Genomic DNA, 22,112 nt, shown 5'->3' on the forward strand with positions numbered 1-22,112 from the left:
CAACATAACTTCTTTGCTTTTGTACTCTATGCCTCTGTTAATAAAGCCCAGGATCCCACATGCTTTTATAACAGCCTTCTCAACTTGTCCTGCCTCCTTCAAAGATTTGTGTATGTGCACCCCCAGGTCTCTATTCCATTTAATATTGTACCATTTAATTTATATTGCCTCTCCTCGTTCTTCCTACCAAATGTATCACTCACACTTCTCTGTGTAAAATTTCATCTGCCATTTGTCTTCCCATTTCACCAGTCTGTCTATGTCCTACTGAAGTATGTTACTACCCTCCACATTGTTTACTGCATTTCCAAGTTTTGTGTCATCTGCAAACTTTGAAATTATACCCTCTAAACCCAAGTCCAGGTCGTTAATATATATCAAAAAGAACAGTGGTCCTGATACTGACCCCTGGGGAACACCACTGTATACTTCCCTCCAGTCTGAAAAACCACCGTTCATCTCTACTCTCTGCTTTCTGTCCCCTAGCCAATTTTGTATCCATGCTGCCACTGTCCTTTTAATCCTGCGGGCTTTAATTTTGCTAACAAGTCTATTATGTGATACTCTATCAAATGCCTTTTGGAAGTCCATACACAACACCAACTGCACTATCCTCATCAACCCTCTCTGTTACTTCATCAAAGAACTCAAGTTAGTCAAACACGATTTTCCTTTAACAAATCCGTGCTGACTTTCATTTATTAGCCCATACTTTTTCAAGTGCTAATTTATTTTGTTCCGGATTATTGTCTCTAAAAATTTCCCCACCACCAATGTTAGGCTGACTGGCCTATAATTGCCAGGTTTATCCCTCTCCCCTTTTTGAAAAGGGGTGCAACATTTGCAATCCTCCAGTCTTCCAGCACCATCCCTGTATCTAAGGCGGATTGGAAGATTGTGGCCAGAGCCTCCGCAATTTGCACCCTTACTTCCCTCAGTAACCTAGGATGCATCCCATCTGGACCAGGTGACTTTTCTACTTTGAGTACTGCCAATCTTTTAAGTACCTCCTCATTATTTTTATCCAATCCAATATTGCTACTACCTCCTTTATTGCTACAATGGCAGCATCCTCGTCTCTAGTGAATACGGATGCGAAGTATTCATTTAGCACCTCAGCTATGTCCCCCTACTAAGGTCAGAGCATGTGGAGTCAGGGACAAAAAGCAGAATGGATAGCTAGCTGGCTACAAAACAGAAAACAGAGAGTAGGGGTTCAAGGTAGTTACTCAGACTGGCAAAAGGTGGGAAGTGGTGTTCTACAAGAATCAGTGCTGGGACCACTGTTATTCATTTATATAAATGATTTGGACTTGGGAATCGGAAGTACAATTTCAAAATTTGCAGACGATACCAAATTGGGGGGTATAGTTAATAGGAGGACTGCAACAAAATACAGGAAGACATTAATAAACTTGCAGAATGGGCCTGTAATTAGGAACATAGGAACATAGAAATATAGGAACAGGAGTAGGCCATTCAGCCCCTCGAGCCTGCTCCGCCATTTGATAAGATCATGGCTGATCTGTGATCTAACTCCATATACCTGCCTTTGGCCCATATCCCTTAATACTTTTGGTTGCCAAAAAGCTATCTATTTCAGATTTAAATTTAGCAATTAAGCTAGCATCAATTGCCATTTGCGGAAAAGAGTTCCAAACTTCTACCACCCTTTGTGTGTAGAAATGTTTTCTAATCTCACTCCTGAAAGGTCTGGCTCTAATTTTTAGACTGTGCCCCCTACTCCTAAAATCCCCAACCAGTGGAAATAGTTTCTCTCTATCCACACTATCTGTTCCCCTTAATATCTTATAAACTTCGATCAGATCACCCCTAACCTTCTAAACTCTAGAGAATACAACCCCAATTGTGTAATCTCTCCTCGTAACTTAACCCTTGAAGTCCGGGTATCATTCTAGTAAACTACGCTGCACTCCCTCCAAAGCCAATATGTCCTTCCGAAGGTGCGGTGCCCAGAACTGCTCACAGTACTCCAGGTGCGGTCTAACCAGGGTTTTGTATAGCTGCAGCATAACTTCTGCTCCCTTTTACTCTAGTCCTCTAGATATAAAAGCCAGCATTGCATTAGCCTTATTGATTATTTTCTGCACCTGTTCATGACACTTCAATGATCCATGTACCTGAACCCCTAAGTCCCTTTGGACATCCACTGTTTTTAACTTTTTACCATTTAGAAAGTACCCTGTTCTATCTTTTTTGATCCAAAGTGGATGACCTCACATTCGCCAACATTGTATTCCATTTGCCACAGTTTTGCCCATTCACCTAATCTATCAATATCCCTTTGTAATTTTATGTTTTCATCTCTATTGCTTACAATGCCAGCAATCTTTGTGTCATCGGCAAACTTAGATATGCGACTTTCTGTGCCTTCATCTAAGTCGTTAATAAATATTGTGAATAATTGAGGCCCCAAGACAGATCCTTGCGGGACTCCACTAGTCACATCCTGCCAATGTGAGTACCTACCCATTATACTTACTCTTGGTCACCTTTCGCTCAGCCAACTTCCTAACCAAGTCCGTACTTTTCCCTCGATTCCATGGGCTTCTATCTTAGCTAACAGTCTCTTATGTGGGACTTTATCAAATGCTTTCTGGAAGTCCATATAAATAACATCCATTGACATTCCCCTGTCCACTACTTTAGTCACCTCTTCAAAAAATTCAATCAGGTTTGTCAGGCATGGCCTACCTTTCACAAATCCATGCTGGCTCTCTCTGATTAACTGAAAATTCTCGAGGTGTTCTGTCACCCTATCCTTAATTATAGACTCCAGCATTTTCCCCACAACAGATGTTAGGCTAACTGGTCTATAATTCCCTGGTTTCCCTCTCCTTTCATAAAAAGCAGAGTGACATGTGCAATTTTCCAAACTAGAGGGACAGTTTCTGAATCTAGAGAACTTTGAAAGATTATAGTTAGGGCATCTGCAATGTGCTCACCTACTTCCTTTAAAACCCTGGGATGGAAACCATCTGGTCCTGGTGATTTGTCACTCTTTAGTGCTACTATTTTCTTCATTACTGTTGTTTTACTTAAGTTAATTTTATTGAGTCCATGTCCCCGATTCAATATTTAGAAATTTCAATTGACAAATGAATTTCAATATGGATAAGATGAGGTGGTACATTTTGGTAGGAAGAACAAGGAGGCTACGTACTGCTTGGAAAATAAGAGACTAAATGGGGTAGAGGAGCAGAGGGATCTGGGGGTACAGATACATAAATCACTAAAAGTAGCGAAGCAGATTAATAAGGCCATAAAAAAGCGCTGGGGTTCTTTTCTAGAGGGATAGAATTGAAAAGCAGAGAAGTTATGTTAAACTTGTATAGAACCTTGGTTAGACCACACTTGGAGTACTATCCACAGTTCTGGTTTCCATATTATAGAAAGGATATAGAGGCACTGGAGAAAGTGCAAAAAAGGATTTACTAGGATGATACCAGAACTGGGAGGTTATACCTATCAGGAAAGATTGAAGAGACCGGGGCTCTTTTTTGGAAAAGAGAGGACTGAGCGGTAACCTGATAGAGGTCTTTAAGATTATGAAAGGGTTTGATAGGGTAGATGTAAAGAAGATGTTTCCACTTGCGGGGGAGACCAGAACTAGGGGCCAAAAATATAAAATAGCTGCTAATAAATCCAATAGGGAATTCAGGAGAAGCTTCTTTACCCAGAGAGTGGTTAGAATGTGGAACTTGCTACCACAAGGAGTAATTGAGGTGACTAGCATAGATGCATTTAAGGGAAAGCTAGATGAAGGAGAAAGGAATAGAAGGATATGCTGATAGGGTTAGTTGAAGTAAGGAGGAAGGAGGCTCGTGTAGAACATAAACACTGGCATGGACCTTCTGTGCTGTACATTCTATGAATCGAATATGACGCATAGACTCCAGTATGTGGATGCCAAATGAGGTTTATCCTTTTGAATTGACAGAACTAGATTAATTTTGTAAATCCAGGCTTCCTTTGTCCCACTTGGGAAATGTCATCAAATCTGCTGATCCAAACAGAAACTGACAAAACGGTTAGTTGAATGTATTTTGCATTGATATCACTTTGAATAAAGGAAACTTCAGATGATGTCGAAGGCTATTCCACTAGGTCCACTGTTGCAACTTGGACTAGTCTTAAGGAACTCAGTCTAGACATCATCTGGAGGACTGCTGCTGAGAGCAATCTTCATCTGACAGCACAGCTGAGTCTAGAATCTGCCTTGCGGGCATGAGCAAAACTGGCGTGCTGGTACTCTGGCAGTGTGATTGTTCTGGCACACTTGGGGGGGGATTTCTTATAAAGAGTGGTTGCACCAGTACTTCCAGTCTACCTTACTGAGCAACTGATGTAAAGAAGTAGCTCAGGTAGTGTTCTAAGAAGAAATGCAAAACAGGGGATTCACAGTACTATCCAGAACATGAGTTAATTTTGTGCCTGGTCCAACACCAGCAGCTGCGCTGAGATGGGCACCAACCTAATTGTTGTAGTACGTGGCTTTTCAGTTGCTGTAGAAGGATGCAGTTATCCTTCAAAGCCCCAGTGTTCCAGACAAACATCTCTGCCCAGAATGGCTACCGGGACAGTGAGGAACTTTAAAATGGCCTGTTGGCAATGTTCCTTGTAGTCATTTCTTTTTGGTACATTTCAAGTTAACTGCTGCCATGTGTTTTTGGTGCCCTGTAATTAAACACAGCAGCTGATTTCTGCACGATTACAGTCTCTTGTTTCTTACTAACTGATTAACGTACACTAGGTTTTGTGGCACGGCCTGCTCAGATAAAGAACAGTTCATTAGTTTACACAAAGCTGCCGCTCAATAAATCCCCAATAACAGTCTATCTCAACAGAAATCACATTTTTTCATGATCTGAGCAATTTTAATACACTGTATTTCCCAGTGTCAGAATGTTAAAAATAGCTTTGTATCAGTGCCAAATGATATATATCAATGCACGGAACATACTGTGCCACACATAGTGTAGAATGCAAGCTTATGCCTGCAATTTTTCTCAAATGACAAGCTTCTGATTTTGGTTCTGTCATCAGGGAAAGTTACTCGTTGAAGTCCACATGCTTTCTGCACAAGGTAGAGATAGAGATATGGAGAGTGATGTTGGTTGAATGATAAATTTAGGATACCAGGAGAGCTCCCCTTCTCCTTCAAATAGCAAAGATGGGATCTTTTACCTTCACCCATGAGGGCAGATAGGATCTAGGTTTAATGTCTTACCAGAGAAGCAGCAAGTCTGATAATGTACTATCGATGTGTCAGCCTAGATTATGTGCTCATATCTTTGGAGTGGGATCTTGAACCCACAACCTTCTGAGTCAGAGGCAAGAGTGCTACCACTGAGCCAACACTGACACCTAGGGGTGATGAGGCTAGTAATTTCTCAATCAGTTAGGCAGAACTATAGAATAATGGATGGCAGTGAGTCAAGACAGTATTAATTCAACCAAGTGGTTCTGCTGATGACATTATAAACCGAGGGTGCAGATCTCACAAAGCTTGCGAATATCAACAGGACCATGAGATTGAGTTAATGCCACAAAGCAATATTATATTTTATGGCAGGTGTGCAGAACATAATAGAAGCAGTATGATATCAGTGAAAGGCTAATAAAGATGATAGTTACAAAGAGCATCAAAGTATTTGTGATAACAGAATGCCTGCTTCTTTCAAAGGTCTGCTTTGCTAAACCAGCCTCTATCTGACAGTATCCACATACAATTTGCCTGCAGAAACAGTCCATATCTGTGAGTGTAAGAGGCAATCTGCTCCACTGAAGCAGTCTTCACACTGTTCTGGCCTACTCGAACAATCTTTACCATGAATTTATGCCAGGCAGTCTGTCTGGTTGAATCGGCCCATATCTAAGCAAATATCAGATGGTTTGTTTTACTGAAGCAGTCCATGTCTGATATCTGACAGTCTGCTGTACTGAACAGTTCATATCTGAAAGTTCATACCACTCAGTCTGCCCTACCGAACAAATCCAGTTATAAGAGTCCATATCAGACAGTCTGCCCCACTGAACAGTTCATATCAGACAGTCTGCCCCACTGAATAGTTCATATCAGACAGTCTTCCCCACTGAACAGTTCATATCAGACAGTCTGCCCCACTGAACAGTTCATATCAGACAGTCTGCTCCACTGAACAGTTCATATCAGACAGTTTGCCCACTGAACGGTTCATATCTGATGGTTTGCTCTACTGAAGCAGCCAATATCTGAAAATACATATCAGACTATCTACTCTATCAAATGAGTCCACATTAGTCAATCTGGTTGAAGTAAGAAAGAACTCGCATTTATAAAGCACCTTAACACATTCTCAGAATATTCCAAAGCATTTCACATCCAATGAATTATTTCTGAAGCGTAGCCACTGTTGCTGTGTAGGCAAACACAGCTTAAAACTTGCAAACAGATGGTCTGCCCTATTGAAGCAATCTTCTAGTAAGGAATTCAAAACAAAGCTTTGAGATACATATAAGGATGTAATGAATTGAGAACAACTCTTTACTTCAGTTCCCCTTGTGAAATTCTAGTTTATACTAATTACAGTAAACAGCTTGTAGATTTTACCAGTCGATTAGAAGAATTGCTTGATCTAGAAGTGGCACCAAATGAACTAAAAACATTAATTGCTGGAAAAGCATGGCAGGCCAATTAGTAAAGTTAGAAAGAGAAAGCCAGGTCAATGTTTCTGGTGGGGTCCTTCATCAGAATATTTATCTGAAATATAACATGATCATGCTCCCAGATTACCCTTGGCCAATGCGTGTATCATCCTGCTTGTGTTCATAGTCTGGAAATTACTGTGCGATATTAGCATTCTAGTGCTTAATGTCTGTTAAAATAGCAGAGAAAGTAATTATATACAAGCACTTCAAGCATTTGTATACTAATATTGTACAGTGTCTTCTTTCTCTTCTGTGCACATGAGGCAACCTATTTCTTTTACATCCAGCAGATCATCCTCTGGGTTGTTTCCATAATGAAGACCCCTTTTTATGTGAACAGGTCATTAGCCTGATCTAGGGAGATGGGCTAGATGCAATGGGTTGGGGTCGACACTCAGCTCCCATCGGATGAGAGTATCGCATTGCATGTCAACCCAGTATTCAAAGACCAGAACTTTCATCTCCACTCGCCAGAGCCAACTTGAGTGGGTCTATGAACCCATAACTTTCTGACTCAGGAGGGAATACTACCGCTGAGCCAAGACTCACCCTATTGCACAATGTTTTTATCATAATCTCCCCTTTAGAACATAAGAAATAGGAGCAGGAGTTGGCCATATGGCCCCTTGATCCTGCTCCGCCATTCAATAAGATCATGGCTGATCATCTACCTCAACTCCACTTTCCCACCCGATCCCCATATCCCTTGATTCGCTGAGTGTCCAATAATCCATCGATCTCACTCTTGAATATACTCAACGACTGAGCATCCACAGCCCTCTGGGGTAGAGAATTCTAAAGATTCACACCCCTCTGAGCGAAGAAATTTTTCCTCATCTCAGTCCTAAATCGCCCACCTCTTATCTTGAAACTATGACCTCTAGAGCTAGACTCTCATAGAGTCATAGAGTTATACAGCACGGATAGAGGCCCTTCGGCCCATCGTGTCCGCGCCGGCCATCAAGCCCTGTCTACTCTAATCCCATATTCCAGCATTTGGTCCGTAGCCTTGTATGCTATGGCATTTCAAGTGCTCATCCAAATGCTTCTTGAATATTGTGAGGGTTCCTGCCTCCACAACCCTTTCAGGCAGTGAGTTCCAGACTCCAACCACCCTCTGGGTGAAAAAGTTCTTTCTCAAATCCCCTCTAAACCTCCCGCCTTTTACCTTGAATCTATGTCCCCTTGTTATAGAACCCTCAACGAAGGGAAAAAGCTCCTTAGTATCCATCCTATCTGTGCCCCTCATAATTTTGAACACCTCAATCATGTCCCCCATCAGCCTCCTCTGCTCCAAGGAAAACAAACCCAATCTTCCCAGTCTCTCTTCATAGCTGAAGCGCTCCAGCCCTGGTAACATCCTGGTGAATCTCCTCTGCACCCTCTCCAAAGCGATCACATCCTTCCTGCCAGAGGAAACTGCCTCTCAGCACCTACCCTGTCAAACCCTCAAAGAATTTAATTATCATAATATGTTCCAGCACAGAAACATAAGAACATAAGACATAAGAAATAGGAGCAGGAGTAGGCCAATCGGCCCCTCGAGCCTGCTCCGCCATTCAATAAGATCATGGCTGATCTGGTCCTAACCTCAAATATAAAATCATGTCCAATTTCCTGCCCGCTCCCCGTAACCCCTAATTCCCTTTACTTCTAGGAAACTGTCTATTTCTGTTTTAAATTTATTTAATGATGTAGCTTCCACAGACCTACCACCCTCTGAGTGAAGAAGTTTCTCCTCATCTCAGTTTTGAAAGAGCAGCCCCTTATTCTAAGATTATGCCCCCTCGTTCTAGTTTCACCCATCCTTGGGAACATCCTTACCGCATCCACCCGATCAAGCCCCTTCACAATCTTATATGTTTCAATAAGATCGCCTCTCATTCTTCTGAACTCCAATGAGTAGAGTCCCAATCTATTCAACCTCTCCTCATATGTCCGCCCCCTCATCCCCGGGATTAACCGAGTGAACCTTCTTTGTACTGCCTCGAGAGCAAGTATGTCTTTTCTTAAGTATGGACACCAAAACTGTATGCAGTATTCCAGGTGCGGTCTCACTAATACCTTATATAACTGCAGCAATACCTCCCTGTTTTTATATTCTATCCCCCTAGCAATAAAAACCAACATTCCATTGGCCTTCTTGATCACCTGCTGCACCTGCATACTAACCTTTTGATTTTCTTGCACTCGGACCCCCAGATCCCTTTGTACTGCAGTACTTTCCAGTTTCTCACCATTGAGATAGTAACTTGCTCTCCGATTTTTCCTGCCAAAGTGCATAACCTCACATTTTCCAACATTGTATTGCATCTGCCAAATCTCCGCCCACTCACCCAGCCTGTCTATATCCCCTTGTAGGTTTTTTATGTCCTCCTCACTCTCTACTTTCCCTCCCATCTTTGTATCATCTGCAAACTTTGATATGTTACACTCGGTCCCCTCCTCCAAATCGTTAATATAGATTGTAAAGAGTTGAGGACCCAGCACCGACCCCTGCGGAACACCACTGGCTACTGGTTGCCAGTCCGAGAATGTACCATTTATCCCAACTCTCTGCTTCCTGTTAGATAACCAATCCTCCACCCATGCCAGAATATTACCCCCAATCCAGTGATTCTTTATCTTGAGCAATAATCTTTTATGTGGCACCTTGTCGAATGCCTTCTGGAAGTCTAAATACACTACATCCACTGGTTCCCCTTTATCCACCCTGTACGTTATGTCCTCAAAGAACTCAAGCAAATTTGTCAGACATGACTTCCCCTTCGTAAAGCCATGCTGACTCTGTCCTATTAAATTATGTTTATCCAAATGTTCTGCTACTGTCTCCTTAATAATAGACTCCAAAATTTTACCCACCACAGATGTTAGGCTAACTGGTCTATAATTTCCAGCCTTCTGCCTACTACCCTTTTTAAATAAGGGTGTTACATTAGCAGTTTTCCAATCTGCCGGGACCTTTGCCGAGTCCAGAGAATTTTGGAAAATTATTACCAAAGCATCCACAATCCCTACTGCCACTTCCCTCAAGACCCTGGGATGTAAGCCATCAGGTTCAGGGGATTTATCCGCCTTGAGTCCCATTAATTTACTGAGTACCAACTCCTTAGTGATTTTAATCGTATTTAGCTCCTCCCCCCCTAGAGCCCCCCGTTTGTCCACTGTTGGGATATTCTTAGTGTCCTCTACCGTAAGGACTGAAACAAAATATTTGTTCAGCATTTTTGCCATCTCCATGTTTCCCACCATTAATTTCCCGGTCTCATCCTCTATGGGACCTACCTTTGCCTTAGCCACCCTTTTTCTTTTTATATAACTATAGAAACTCTTGCTATCTGTTTTTATATTTTTTGCTAATTTATTTTCATAATCTATCTTCCCTTTCTTAATCAATCCTTTTGTTACTTTTTGCTGTCTTTTGAAGACTTCCCAATCTTCTATCCTCCCACTAAGTTTGGCTACCTTATATGTCCTTGTTTTTAGTCGGATACTATCCTTAATTTCTTTACTTAGCCACGGATGGCTGTCATTTCTTTTACACCCTTTTTTCCTCAGTGGAATATATATTTTTTGAAAGTTGTAGAATAACTCCTTAAATGAACACCACTGTTCATGTACCTTCTTACCCTTTAAACTATTTTCCCAGTCCACTTTAATCAATTCCGCTCTCATACCATCATAGTCTCCTTTATTCAAGCTCAGTACGCTTGTTTGAGAACCAACCTTCTCACCCTCTAATTGGATATGGAATGTAACCATGTTGTGGTCACTCATTCCAAGGGGATCCTTAACTAGGACATTATTAATTAATCCTGGCTCATTACACAGGACCAGGTCCAAGGTTGCCTGCCCCCTTGTAGAATCAGTTACATACTGCTCAAGAAATCCATCCCTAATACACTCAATAAACTCTTCCTCAAGGCTGCCCTGCCCAATTTGATTTGTCCAGTTAATATGATAGTTAAAATCCCTCATAATTATAGCTGTTCCCTTATTACATGCCCCGACTATTTCCTGATTAATACTTCTTCCAGCAGAGTTGCAACTATTAGAAGGCCTATATACTACGCCCACGAGTGTTTTTTTCCCCTTATTATTCCTTATCTCTACCCAAACTGTTTCATTATCCTGATCCTTTTGTCCCAATATCTTTTCTCTGTATTACAGTGATTCCTTCCCTTATTAACATAGTCACCCCACCTCCCCTTCCTTCCTGCCTGTCCTTCCTGATTGTTAAATACCGTGGCATATTTAATTCCCAGTCGTTGTCACCCTGCAGCCATGTTTCTGTAATGGCCACAAGATCATACCCATACGTCGTTATTTGTGCCGTTAACTCGTCCATTTTGTTACAAATGCTACGTGCATTCAGATAAAGAACTTTCAAATATGTTTTGTGACACTTAGTTCCTGCTTTTTCCTTTTTTAACACTTTACCTTTTTCTCCATACCTTCTGTCCCTTCCTGACACGCTTTCCTCTGTCTCCCTGCTCAGGTTCCCAACCCCCTGCCACAGCTTTGATGCTGGGTTAATCGCCTTGCACCTTCTAGTTTTTATTTTATCTCTCGTGCCTAAAGTACACTTTCTTTCCGCTGCTCTACGCTTTTCCCTTTCACTTGTTCTTGAACAACTGTTTGTACTATTTGTATTGTAGATTTCCCCTGGGTCTTCCCCTCTCTTGCTGCTCTCAACTTTATTCCCTTCTGACTCCCCGCTCAGGTTCCCATCCCCCTGCCACTCTAGTTTAAACCTTCCCCAACAGCACTAGCAAACACCCCCGCGAGGACATTGGTCCCGGTCCTGCTCGGAGAAAACCACTAGCACAGGCCGTTCGATCCATCAAGCCTGTGCTAGTGATTTTCTCCGTGAGCCAATAAATCTGATCCCACTCTCCAGTTCGCTCCCCAAACCCTTTAATATTCCTCTCTTCCCTGCAACTATCTAAAACTTTTTAAAAATAATTTATGGATTCTACTTCAATAATGGTTTGTGACAGAGAATTTGAAATTGTAATGATCATCTGTGTAAAGAAATTTTGCTAATCTTCCCATTAATTCTTTTTATCTTTAGTTTCTTTTATTTGTGTCCTCTTATTACTGTCTTGCGAGCCATTGGAAGTAGTCTTTCACTATTTACGTGATCAGTATCTAGTATATATTAAATACCCTTAAAAAAGGGGTGACTGAGAGATACTAGTAAGTATACATATCTCTCATTATAAAAATCAAGATCATGTAATGATTCCATGAGCTGCAATCGCCTTTAAACTCAAGTTCAAAGTATGCTCCCTCTAGTATGTATTCAGGGCAGTGGCAGGCCTGTCTGAGAAACTAAAAATTGGTGTGAAAAAGCAGATTATTTTGTGATTTATTAAAGTCAGTTCAGTATAGCTTTGAGCCCTGTGAGGACTGAACTTCAACTGTGGTTTTTTAAACTGTGTTTTCAATCATATGGAGGGCTTTAATAAAACTTTGAAGCTGAGCCTTCAGTGAAGACTTTAGTTTGGTCCTCATCCATCCATCACAAAGACCTCATCAGGAGCGACTGACTGTTATGAATTGCAAAGGGAGAAACACATGCAAAGGTTTAAAAGAGTGCTAAGTTTTTATTTTTGTTAAAATATGTCCTTGTCCCACTGGAAGTTACAATTTAAAATGAGACACATTGGCGTGGTGCATTACTGACCCAGCCCTCATCCAGCACCTTTGTTCACTATACCACGTGGTGTCCAAGTAATATTTTCAGCCGTGGCCTACTCAGCCTACCCACATTGATTAGCAGGGTTGCGACTCCATGTAATTTGTTATTCCTACACGAACAATCTGCCAACTGTCTATAGTTAAAGTGGCAATCAAGGCGTGATGTTCCTTTCAAATAGTTTTCCTTATTTCTTTTATAGGTGTTTATTTTGTAAATTTTTCAAGATAAACATTCCATCAAATGTACAAAGCAATCCTCAACAGAGAAGTACAGTTAGCAACTACAGTAGCCAGCCACACATAGACACGTGTAAGAAGTATCCCAAACAGGTGTGTTGTCACTGTTCCAGCCCCAGAGCTGAAAATAAAGGGGCGGGGGTGGGAGGGGTCGTAAAATGGGGAGGAAAGAGTTCTGATACAGCAGCACTCTGGAATATTATTTCAGGCCTGAAATGGGCAACGCGCATGGAATGCATGCCCCAACCAGGAGGCCATAGGTCGGCCACAAATTTGGCCTCGGTCCTGTAACATTATTTGACTATTTTAAAAAGATGTATTTCGGGCCACTTGCCTCGCTGGCAGTGGCAGGTAGGTAAGTACCAGGAGGTTGTCGGGATGATCAGGATACTGTGGAGTCGGGGAGCACTTTTGCTCTTCCTGGCTCCATAGAAATGTTATTTTTAAAAAATGTTTAATGTTTGGTTGCAGCCTCTGATTAGGCCGCAGGGACCACTGAAGTAAAGCAGGCCCAGTCCCACGATGTCCAATTTTTCAGAGGGCACCTAAAACAGGCGTTCGGCCCCTCATTTATACGTGGGAGGTGAGAATTCCTAGGTGTTCCGTGGCACAAACAGAGCAGGACCTCTGGGCAGCAGGAGCCTGCTACTCACCTGCCTCCACTAACCTATTGGTGCTATCTCCTCAAGTGCACCATCTACATCCTTCGGGATATGTGCAGCTGTGCTGGTGCTTGGCAAGGTGTGGTGAGAGTGAGGTGCTGGCATTCTGTTCTTCCAGGCCTGTAAAAACAGAAATTAAATATATATATCAAAATGCTGCCTCAAAAAGTTATCTTCAAGCTGACCTTGCATTGCTGTATGTGATACTCCAGAGCCTATGTGCCAATGAGTGAGTAGGAAGTCATAACAAACCAAGATAGTATTAGCCCTGAGCCTGGGGGAGAGCTCTGGCTTCACTCTCCCTATTCCCTCGATGTTGTCACATCCAGTGATGTCCAGGGTGGCATCGTCAAACAGGGACTTCCTCCAGCCTTACTCCAGTGTCTTTTGTTATATTCCATCTTGCCCTGCCATCAGGTAAGTAGTCTTCAGATTTTACAATTTCAGATGGCACAGACAATGACATACAGCCTCCCAGTACATCTTGCTTGATGTTAAAACAACACGCATCGTGCAGGCAGGTTGGCTTACAAGGATTTCCTGTGTCAAGTCCTTAATATTTTTGTTTCACTAGTATTGTATTATAAATTGTCCCTTCCTGCATGGCAAGCATTCAGTGGGCTATTTCTCTAATGCACAGTATAAGCGTTTACTAGCACTTGGAACAGTTCCACACAAAATGACGCAACAGGTTAAGAGGATGCATTTTATAGAATAGAATCATAGAATGGTTACAGCACGAAGGGAAGCCATTTGGCCCGTTGAGTCCGTGCCGGCTCTCTGCGAGAGCAATGTGGCGGGCATACTTGCAGTATTGAAAGCTGTATTTTAGTCTTAGTAGTTTTCAACCATTCTCTTCTTGACTTATATCCAGACCTGCACACCGCATTTACTCTCTTAGCCACCTGCTCCCGAGTTTTCTGAACTAGTCACTTGTGAGGAGGGTTAATTTCTGCCCCAGACAGACTAGCCCTCATCTCCAGAACTTGGTCATCAAATCTGGTTATTCGTGCTCTTGCTGCCTCCATGCTGGAGGAAATAGATTGAATAAACCCTTGCTTCCCCCGCCCCTCACCCCTCCACACCCCCCGCCCCCCACCCCACCACCATCTGCAGATGCCTCCTAAACCCCATCAAGCAATTACTTTCTCCTTAGGGGAAACAAGTTCTGAACCAGAATTCTCTTTGGAAAACATTTATTATCATGTTCACCGACAGTAGCTTTAAGTTTGAGATCAAATTTTTCCAGACGGCCTCTCAAAAGATTAAAGTGCGTGTGCATTGGAATGTGTCTAACACCTGGGTATGTTAATTGGAAGACTGAAACCTAAGAGCTGCCCTTCTGACCTGGCATTGATTACTTCTGTTAGCAGCTTCTGTGTTTTTAATCGTAGCCTTACTACCCAGGGTTGTAGAGCTTTTTTTTTTAAAAAGTCACATTTTACATTTACTCTGTTACTTTAGGCCCAACAAGATCAGCTGTCTGAGGCTGTCTGTCAGAGCACCCGGAAGACCCTTTCTGTGACTCCAACAGCATCCCAGAGGAATCTCCACAGCAGCAGGTGAGAGATAGCGCACTACCAGCCCATGTCTTGTGAGTTGCTGGTATATACTATTTTTTAAAATGATACCCTCCCCCAAATGCACTATATTATGGAGCATTTACAATTGGCTTGATCTAATTTCAAAAATTCAGAGGCGTGGGACAGAATACAAGCAGATCAGGATTTGTCTAAGTTTGGATCGGTTCAGATTTGAAAATAAACTAACTGCTGGGGGAGTTGGGTGGTGTACTGGGTTATACACTAGCCTTTCACCTCTGGAACCTGGGCTCAGATCCAGCCCAGACTAACGGGATGAAAGACTGTGGCCTGGATTTCCCTCCCATTGGCGGGTTAGCAGTGGATCAGGAATATCGCCTGCCAGTGTCAATCCTTTGCTAACCCACTGCAGTTTCCTCCAGGGCCTTTATTTGCTACACAAGAGGGGCTTGGAGCGGTAATACCATTCCTGAAAGGTTTACCACTGCGAGAGGGAGGGGAGTACAGTTCTGCTGCAGCCAGTGAATTGGCCACATCGCTTTTCAGCAGCTGGAAGGGCTACCAGATACTTGGACGCATCCCTAGATGCCCTTTTAGCATGTCAGGGCCAGAAGACCAGGATTGTTGGGCACTGAGGGAAGAAAGCCCCATAAGAGGGTGGTGTAGGCTTTATGGAGGTGGGTGGCAGAGGCATTCAGTGTTACCCATATCACTGCAAGAACTGCCACACTGTGCAGGAAGACGTTCAATGTCCTCGCAAGCATTGTAAATTTAGGCAGTCTAGCCAATATACATCCTCCACCATTTTGGTAGCCTTCACCTACCTTCCTTACTCTTTCTCTCTCAACATCTGGATGTCACTTCTGCAAAGGGCAATCTCTGCAAACACTCAAAATCACTCTGCCAACTTACATCACCTGGCACAAGGGCTACAGCTAGATTTTTAAGGACACTTCATTTAAAGGAATAATGCACCTCCACATTTCTTCATCATGGCATATGGGAGAAAGTGTCTATGCCACTAACTTGTCCTTAACATGTCTTCATTCCCTCCAGTACTTCATTGGCTGTCCCATGCTTTGAGACATCCTGAGGTCGTGAAAGGCGCTATATAAATGCAAGTCTATCTTTCTTTCCAAAGAAAAAGATGGCCTAACCAGTGAGACAGTAATACAGCCAGGGGAGAAGCAGCAGCGCTAGAAACCCTGAGCACACATGAAGATGAGGTGCTGTTCATCATGGACAGGCAGACAGGAGAACCTGGGCCACGCGTTGTCGATCCTGTTGCTTGCCCCGTCGTCACCACAGTGACCTCTCGCCCAGAGTTAAAATTGAGGTTTAGGTGTCAGCAGAAAAAAAAATGGTTAAACATAGTCCAGAAACACCTTAAAAACGCTTATCTTTATATTACTTTGCCCTTTAAATTAATTCCCATATGACTCCCCAGTTCCTACCAACCCTGGCCGCTTACTTGACTCAACATTATTTTAACGTACAAGTAATGGGACTATGCGTGCAGGACACCTCCGTCCACATTTTGATATGCAAATGCAGCTCCGGTCTGTTTCAGGCGGCAGGAGCTTCCTCCGTCTGCCCGCAGTTTGCTGGGAAATTGCACGTCTGACAGAAGATTGGTGGAGCCCCAGTATTACTGGCTGTGCCCATTTTCCTGGTCCATTATGCCCTGTGAATGGACTCATGGGCATAACACACACAAAGATCACCCAAGGTGGTTCCATTACTCCAATTCAATTTGTTGTTTTCGATTTGTGATTTTTTTTTGCCCATCTATCTATGCATTTAAAAAGAGAATGTGCTGTTCCTTTTGCATCACTTGACCTCTTTGCTACGTTTCAGATCAAATTCTTGATGCTTAGAAAGGCAATCTGATTATAAAACTACTTCTTCAAAAGAGGACCTGAGTTCTCTTCCCCGCCCCCCTCCTCCAAGATTAATCCTTTCCTTTCCTCCGGGCATAGATTCATGCTGGGTAATGGCTCCATAGCTGAAGTCACCTTCTCCCAAGTGTCTTTTCTTTATGTGTGAACCTGGACAGTGGGTGTTGGCAGGCTATCTGATCACGCAGTGTATCACAGCAAAGCTTGATCCTGTCTTCATTGAATGTCCGTACACACACATTTTTTAAGAGGGATCTCTTAGTAATGATCAGAAACAAGAACTACCTGATTTTTTTTCTCTTCCTAGCTTAGAGTTGATGAAACAAACCGTAGCAACACTGACTCCATCCTGGATGAGGTCATTTAACTCAGCACACACTGTCGGGAATTGAGTTGGCGTCTATGGCCTAGTTCAAGGCAAGCCATTAACACATATCATAAGACTCCCTTTTCAAAAGGGGTCTCCTTTTAAAACGGGTTCTGATGGCTTGTCTCCCTCTTTAAGTAGTTCATTAAATTTAAAATTGAAATAATATCTGATCAGGAAATGTGTAGGAATGGAACTTTTGTAGATTAAATAGTTGCAGGACTTCAAATTAGCCTTTGATTGAAGTTGTTGGCAGAAGTATTTCCTCATGAATGCAGTAATCAGTATTGGTTTGTGTATGTAATTATTTAAAACTTGAAAATAGCCAGAGAATGTGTAGGAATTCCTTTGGTCTAAATTATGAGCAAATATCACTTTTTTAAGTGTCTGCTCTTCTCCCCCTTCTGTAGGGCACCTCAGTGGAGCATGGTGGATTTATATCCCTTGTGCTATCCGTCTGTATGTCTGTGAGCAGTAACTTGTCCCGGCCAACATTCATCCCTCAGCCAGCACCACAAAAACAGATTAACCGGGCGTTTATCCCACTGCTGTTTGTAGGACCTTGCTGAGAGCAAACTGGCTGCTATGGTTTGCAACTGCACTTCAAATTTAATGAATTGCCAGTGAACTGCTTTGGAGTATCCTAAGGACATAATAAAGCACTATATTTTCTTTCTCACCTGGACTAAATATTGAAATTTGCAAGATTTTTCGCCATAAACTAAAGAATTTCAAGATCAAAATGACTGCAAATTTGGCCATTTTGGGTTAATTCAGCAAAACACAGAAGCTTAGAAAATAACATTTTGGGGTACAGAATATGAGTAATTTGAAACATGATATGTGGTAAGTGTAGCATGCTTGGAAGGAACAGATGATTTTAGACTTACAAAGCTATCCACCACTGGGGTTTTCCTTATATCATTGCTGGATCTGTTGTAGACTAATTGATAGAGATTGATTGTTATGATCAGTCAACAACTCCATTGTCATTGTATCATGCCACTATCAGGATGGTAGAAGGCGAACTAGATAGACCTTGGTCTTTTTTCGTCTAGCAATTCCTATGTTCCTATGCTTAATCCATTTGGAGCATTTTTCCTGCTTCACACAAAAATAATGCCGTGGCTACATTTTTGTACGATCAGTCCCTTTACTTCATCAGTGCCATTGGCACATTTTGTGGTCTTCTGTCTCACACTCTTTTGTTTTACTCCTTTGTGAATAGTTTTCACAGCTAACACTTTTTGTTGAGAAATAAAAAGGAAAAACCACAGATGCTGGCAATCTGAAATAAAAACAGAAAAGCATCTTTCAAAGACAAAGGACAGGGTTATGATATTTTTCCAATATCTCATCTTTCTATTGGGCACTCTGCAACCCTCTATTCTGAACATTAGCTGAACACCTCCCATTTTCTTCACAGCAATGGGTGCTTATGTTGTGGGGTGGCCTGTCGGTGCCTGAAGGGAGAGGAGGCAGGTAGTAATTTGGGCTGAAGACCCTTTGTCAGAACACAATGCTGATGGGGGTCTGAGTCCATGGTGCATACATGTTCTTTTTCTCTTTTTGAGACTGGCTGATCCATCATGTCCCACTTGTATTTTCTGTTTTAATTTCATAACTATTGTACTTGTAGCTTTTTTCTCTTAATTTTTTAACCTTTTTTTCTCATGTTTGTTATACGTGGTCTTTCCTGTGGTCTTTTCACCCCCCTCTATTTGCACATTCTTTTGTCCTTTTTTATATCTCCACATCATCTTACTGATGACCTTTTACATTATCTAACTGTTTTCTATTAAGTAGCTTGCAGGTCATTTAACCAACCCCTTTCCTGTGATTGGCACACCTGTTGGTTTAGGAACATAGGAACAGGAGTAGGCCATTCAGCCCCTTGAGCCTGTTCCGCCATTCTATTAGATCATGGCTGATCTGCATCTTAACTCCATCTATACGCCTTGGTTCCGTATCCATAATACCCTTGCCAAACAAAAATCTATCAATCTCAGTTTTGAAATTTTCAATTGACTCTCAGCCTCAACAGCTTTTGGGGGAGTGAGTTCCAGATTTCCACTACCCTTTGTGTGAAGAAGTGCTTTCTGACACCACCCCTGAACGGCCTTGCTCTAATTTTAAGGTTATACCCCCTTGTTCTGAACTCCCCACCAGAGGAAATAGTTTCTCTCTAACTACCCTATCAAATCCTTTAATCATCTTAAACACCTCAATTAGATTACCCCCTTTCTCTCCCTTCCTCTCCGTTTTTTCCAATCTTACTAAAATGCCTATCTGTCTTTCAGTCTTCAGGCCTGATGAAGGGTACAGAACCAAAATGTCATGACATCTCTTTACAGATGCTGGCTGGCCAGCTATATACTTCCAGCATTTTCTGTTTTCACATAGACCACACCTGGAGAACTGTGTTCAGTTCTGGGCACCACACCTTAGGAAGGATATATTGGCCTTGGAGGGAGTGCAGTGTAGATTTACTAGAATGATACCTGGACTCCGAGGGTTAAATTACGAGGAGAGATTACACAATCTAGGGTTGTGTTCCCTGGAATTTAGAAGATTAAGGGGTGATTTGATCGAAGTTTTCAAGATATTAAGGGGAACTGATAGGGTAGATAGAGAGAAACTATTTTCGCTGGTTGGGGAGTCTAGGAGTAGGGGGCATAGCCTAAAAATTAGAGCCAGGACTTTCAGGAGTGAAGTTAGGAAACACTTCTACACGCAAAGGGTGGTAGAAGTTTGGAACTCTCTTCTGCAGACGGCAATTGATGCTAGCTCAATTGTTAATTTTCAATCCGAGATTGATAGATTTTTGTTAACCAAAGGGATTAAGGGATTTTGGGCTACGGAGGATATATGGAATTAGATCACAGATCAGCCATGATCTCATTGAATGGCAGAACAGGCTCGAGGGGCTAAATGGCCTACTCCTGTTCCTATCTTCCTACTTTTTGTTGAGAGGCTATCATCATTACTGGTCACACTTCTGGCTTTAATGAAGCATTTGCCAGCTTGGCTCAGTTGGTGGCTCAGTATCAACCTATGAGTCAGTGTGGGTTCAAAACGGATTTGAGTATGTAATTTAGGCTGACACAGGAGTGCAGCCTTGTCAGTAGTGCTGTCTTTTGGGCGAGATGCTAAACTGAGGCTCTGTCTGCCTGCTCACGTGGATGTAAAAGATCCTGTGGCTCTGTTTGGAGAAGGGGCAGGGCGTTCTCTCAGTGTCCTGGCCTGCAGTTCCTTCCTTTAGTGTGTTTGCTGTGTGCAAATTATCTGCAGTGTTTGCCCACAAACCAGAGGGACTACACCTTAAAATGAATTAGTTGGCTGTTTAACACTTTGGAGCACCTTGAGGACATGAAAGTTCTTTAGGTTAGAATCATTGAAGTTACAGCACAGAAGGAAGCCATTTCACCTATGCCTGTGCTAGCTCTTCAACTGGAGCTATTTATTCTATTCCCTTTTCCTTGCCCTGTCCGTATCCATTTTTATTCTTTCTTTTCAAATATTTATCCAATTCCCTTTTAAATAATGTTATAGTCTCTGCTTCAACAGCCTTTATTTAAGTAGGACAGAGTATTCTCAATGTAGCTCCCTGTAGCGTTGTAGTAAGTAAAACAAAATCGTTCAAAAATGAAATCATACCTTACAGGAGATATTTAGAATTTAGGTGTTGTTTTCCCTCCCCCATGGAGACCTACCATTTTGGGTTTCCAGACACCACAGGCACCACTGTACTAACATAAGCCACAGCAAGCATACTCATAGGAAGTAATGTCGGTCAGCATTCTTTCTGGGTCTGGATGGCCACTGTGATGCATCCGAGTTGAGAAACTACAGCCAAAAATGGACATGCATTTTTTTCTCAATAATAAACAAATGAATGAGGCACCATTTAAAATAATTACTAAATTCATGCAGTAGCAAACTTTAATGCGGTGATTTATTCAGAGCGCACTTCAATGGAGATAACTTACCATGTGTACAAAACAAATTATCTGGTCATTATCTCATGGCTGTTTGTGGGAGCTTGCTGTGCGCAGTTTGGCTGCCTTGTTTTCTACATTACAACAGTGGCTACACTTTAAAAGTGCTTAATTGGCTGTAAAGCACTTTGGAACATCCTGCCTTGGTGGAAGGCGCTATATAAACGCAAGTCTTTCTTAAACGAAACCTATGAAAATGTTGGACAGGAAAAGACCAGCTGGTCCATTGAGCCTGCCCCACACAGTCGTGATGCTTTAATCATCATGCCCCCCCCCCACCCATCAGTAGCCATATATTCTTCTGGGAGGGGCAAAAAACAAATTAAAAAACGCAAGGTCAATTTGGCTGGCAAAAAAAATCTGGAAAATTCCTCTCCGATCCCCTGAGGCAATCAAAATTAGTGCAGAAGACTACATTGACAGTGATTTATACTAGCTAGTAGTCGTACTCCACCTATCTTTTGTATGCCATGATCTCCACACCAGCCAGGATCTGGTCCAGCTCTCTTTTGAAGGTATGCAACGAATCAGCACTCATCACACGAGCCGGCAACTTGTTCCATATGTCTACTATCCTCTGGGAAAAGAAGAACCATCTAACCTCGTTCTGCCCTTGCGTAACTTATACCCCTGGCTCTCCATAGTGTATCTGATTGAAATAATCTCAGTCCTTTCATTATTTTAAACACCTCTATCAGATCGCCCCAGAGTTTACATATCTGTAAAGTAAATAGACTCAGCTTTTTAAGCCTATCTGACTAACTAAGGGTGTTTTAAGCTGGGTATCATTCTTGTGGCCCTCCTCTTAACCCTTTCCCAAGCTTTCATATCACCCTCCATGTGGCAACATTGTAAACAAATTCAGAAAGGATCCCTCTGGTCGATACTTCTAGTGAAATTGTAAACCCGAATGCAACTGGAGGAAATCATCCCCACAGGTTGCAATATTGGATGTTAGCCTTCAAAAGATTCCTGTTGGAAGAAACTTTGAGACA

At 42.3% G+C, this 22,112-nt stretch overlaps 1 protein-coding gene across 3 annotated transcripts in view; it reads left to right on the forward strand.

Annotated features, from left to right (window-relative positions):
* The window catches only part of kif6 (kinesin family member 6), a 489,217-nt gene that overhangs the window by 432,716 nt on the left and 34,389 nt on the right, over positions 1 to 22,112 (forward strand). For all 3 annotated transcript variants that reach the window (XM_067985160.1, XM_067985162.1, XM_067985163.1), the window contains exon 19: positions 14,778 to 14,875. In XM_067985160.1, coding sequence (XP_067841261.1) covers positions 14,778 to 14,875 — 98 coding nt within the window. The remainder of the gene's footprint in view (positions 1 to 14,777; positions 14,876 to 22,112) is intronic.

This window comes from Heptranchias perlo, chromosome 5 (assembly GCF_035084215.1).
Source record: "Heptranchias perlo isolate sHepPer1 chromosome 5, sHepPer1.hap1, whole genome shotgun sequence".
Classification (NCBI taxonomy): Eukaryota; Metazoa; Chordata; class Chondrichthyes; order Hexanchiformes; family Hexanchidae; genus Heptranchias; species Heptranchias perlo.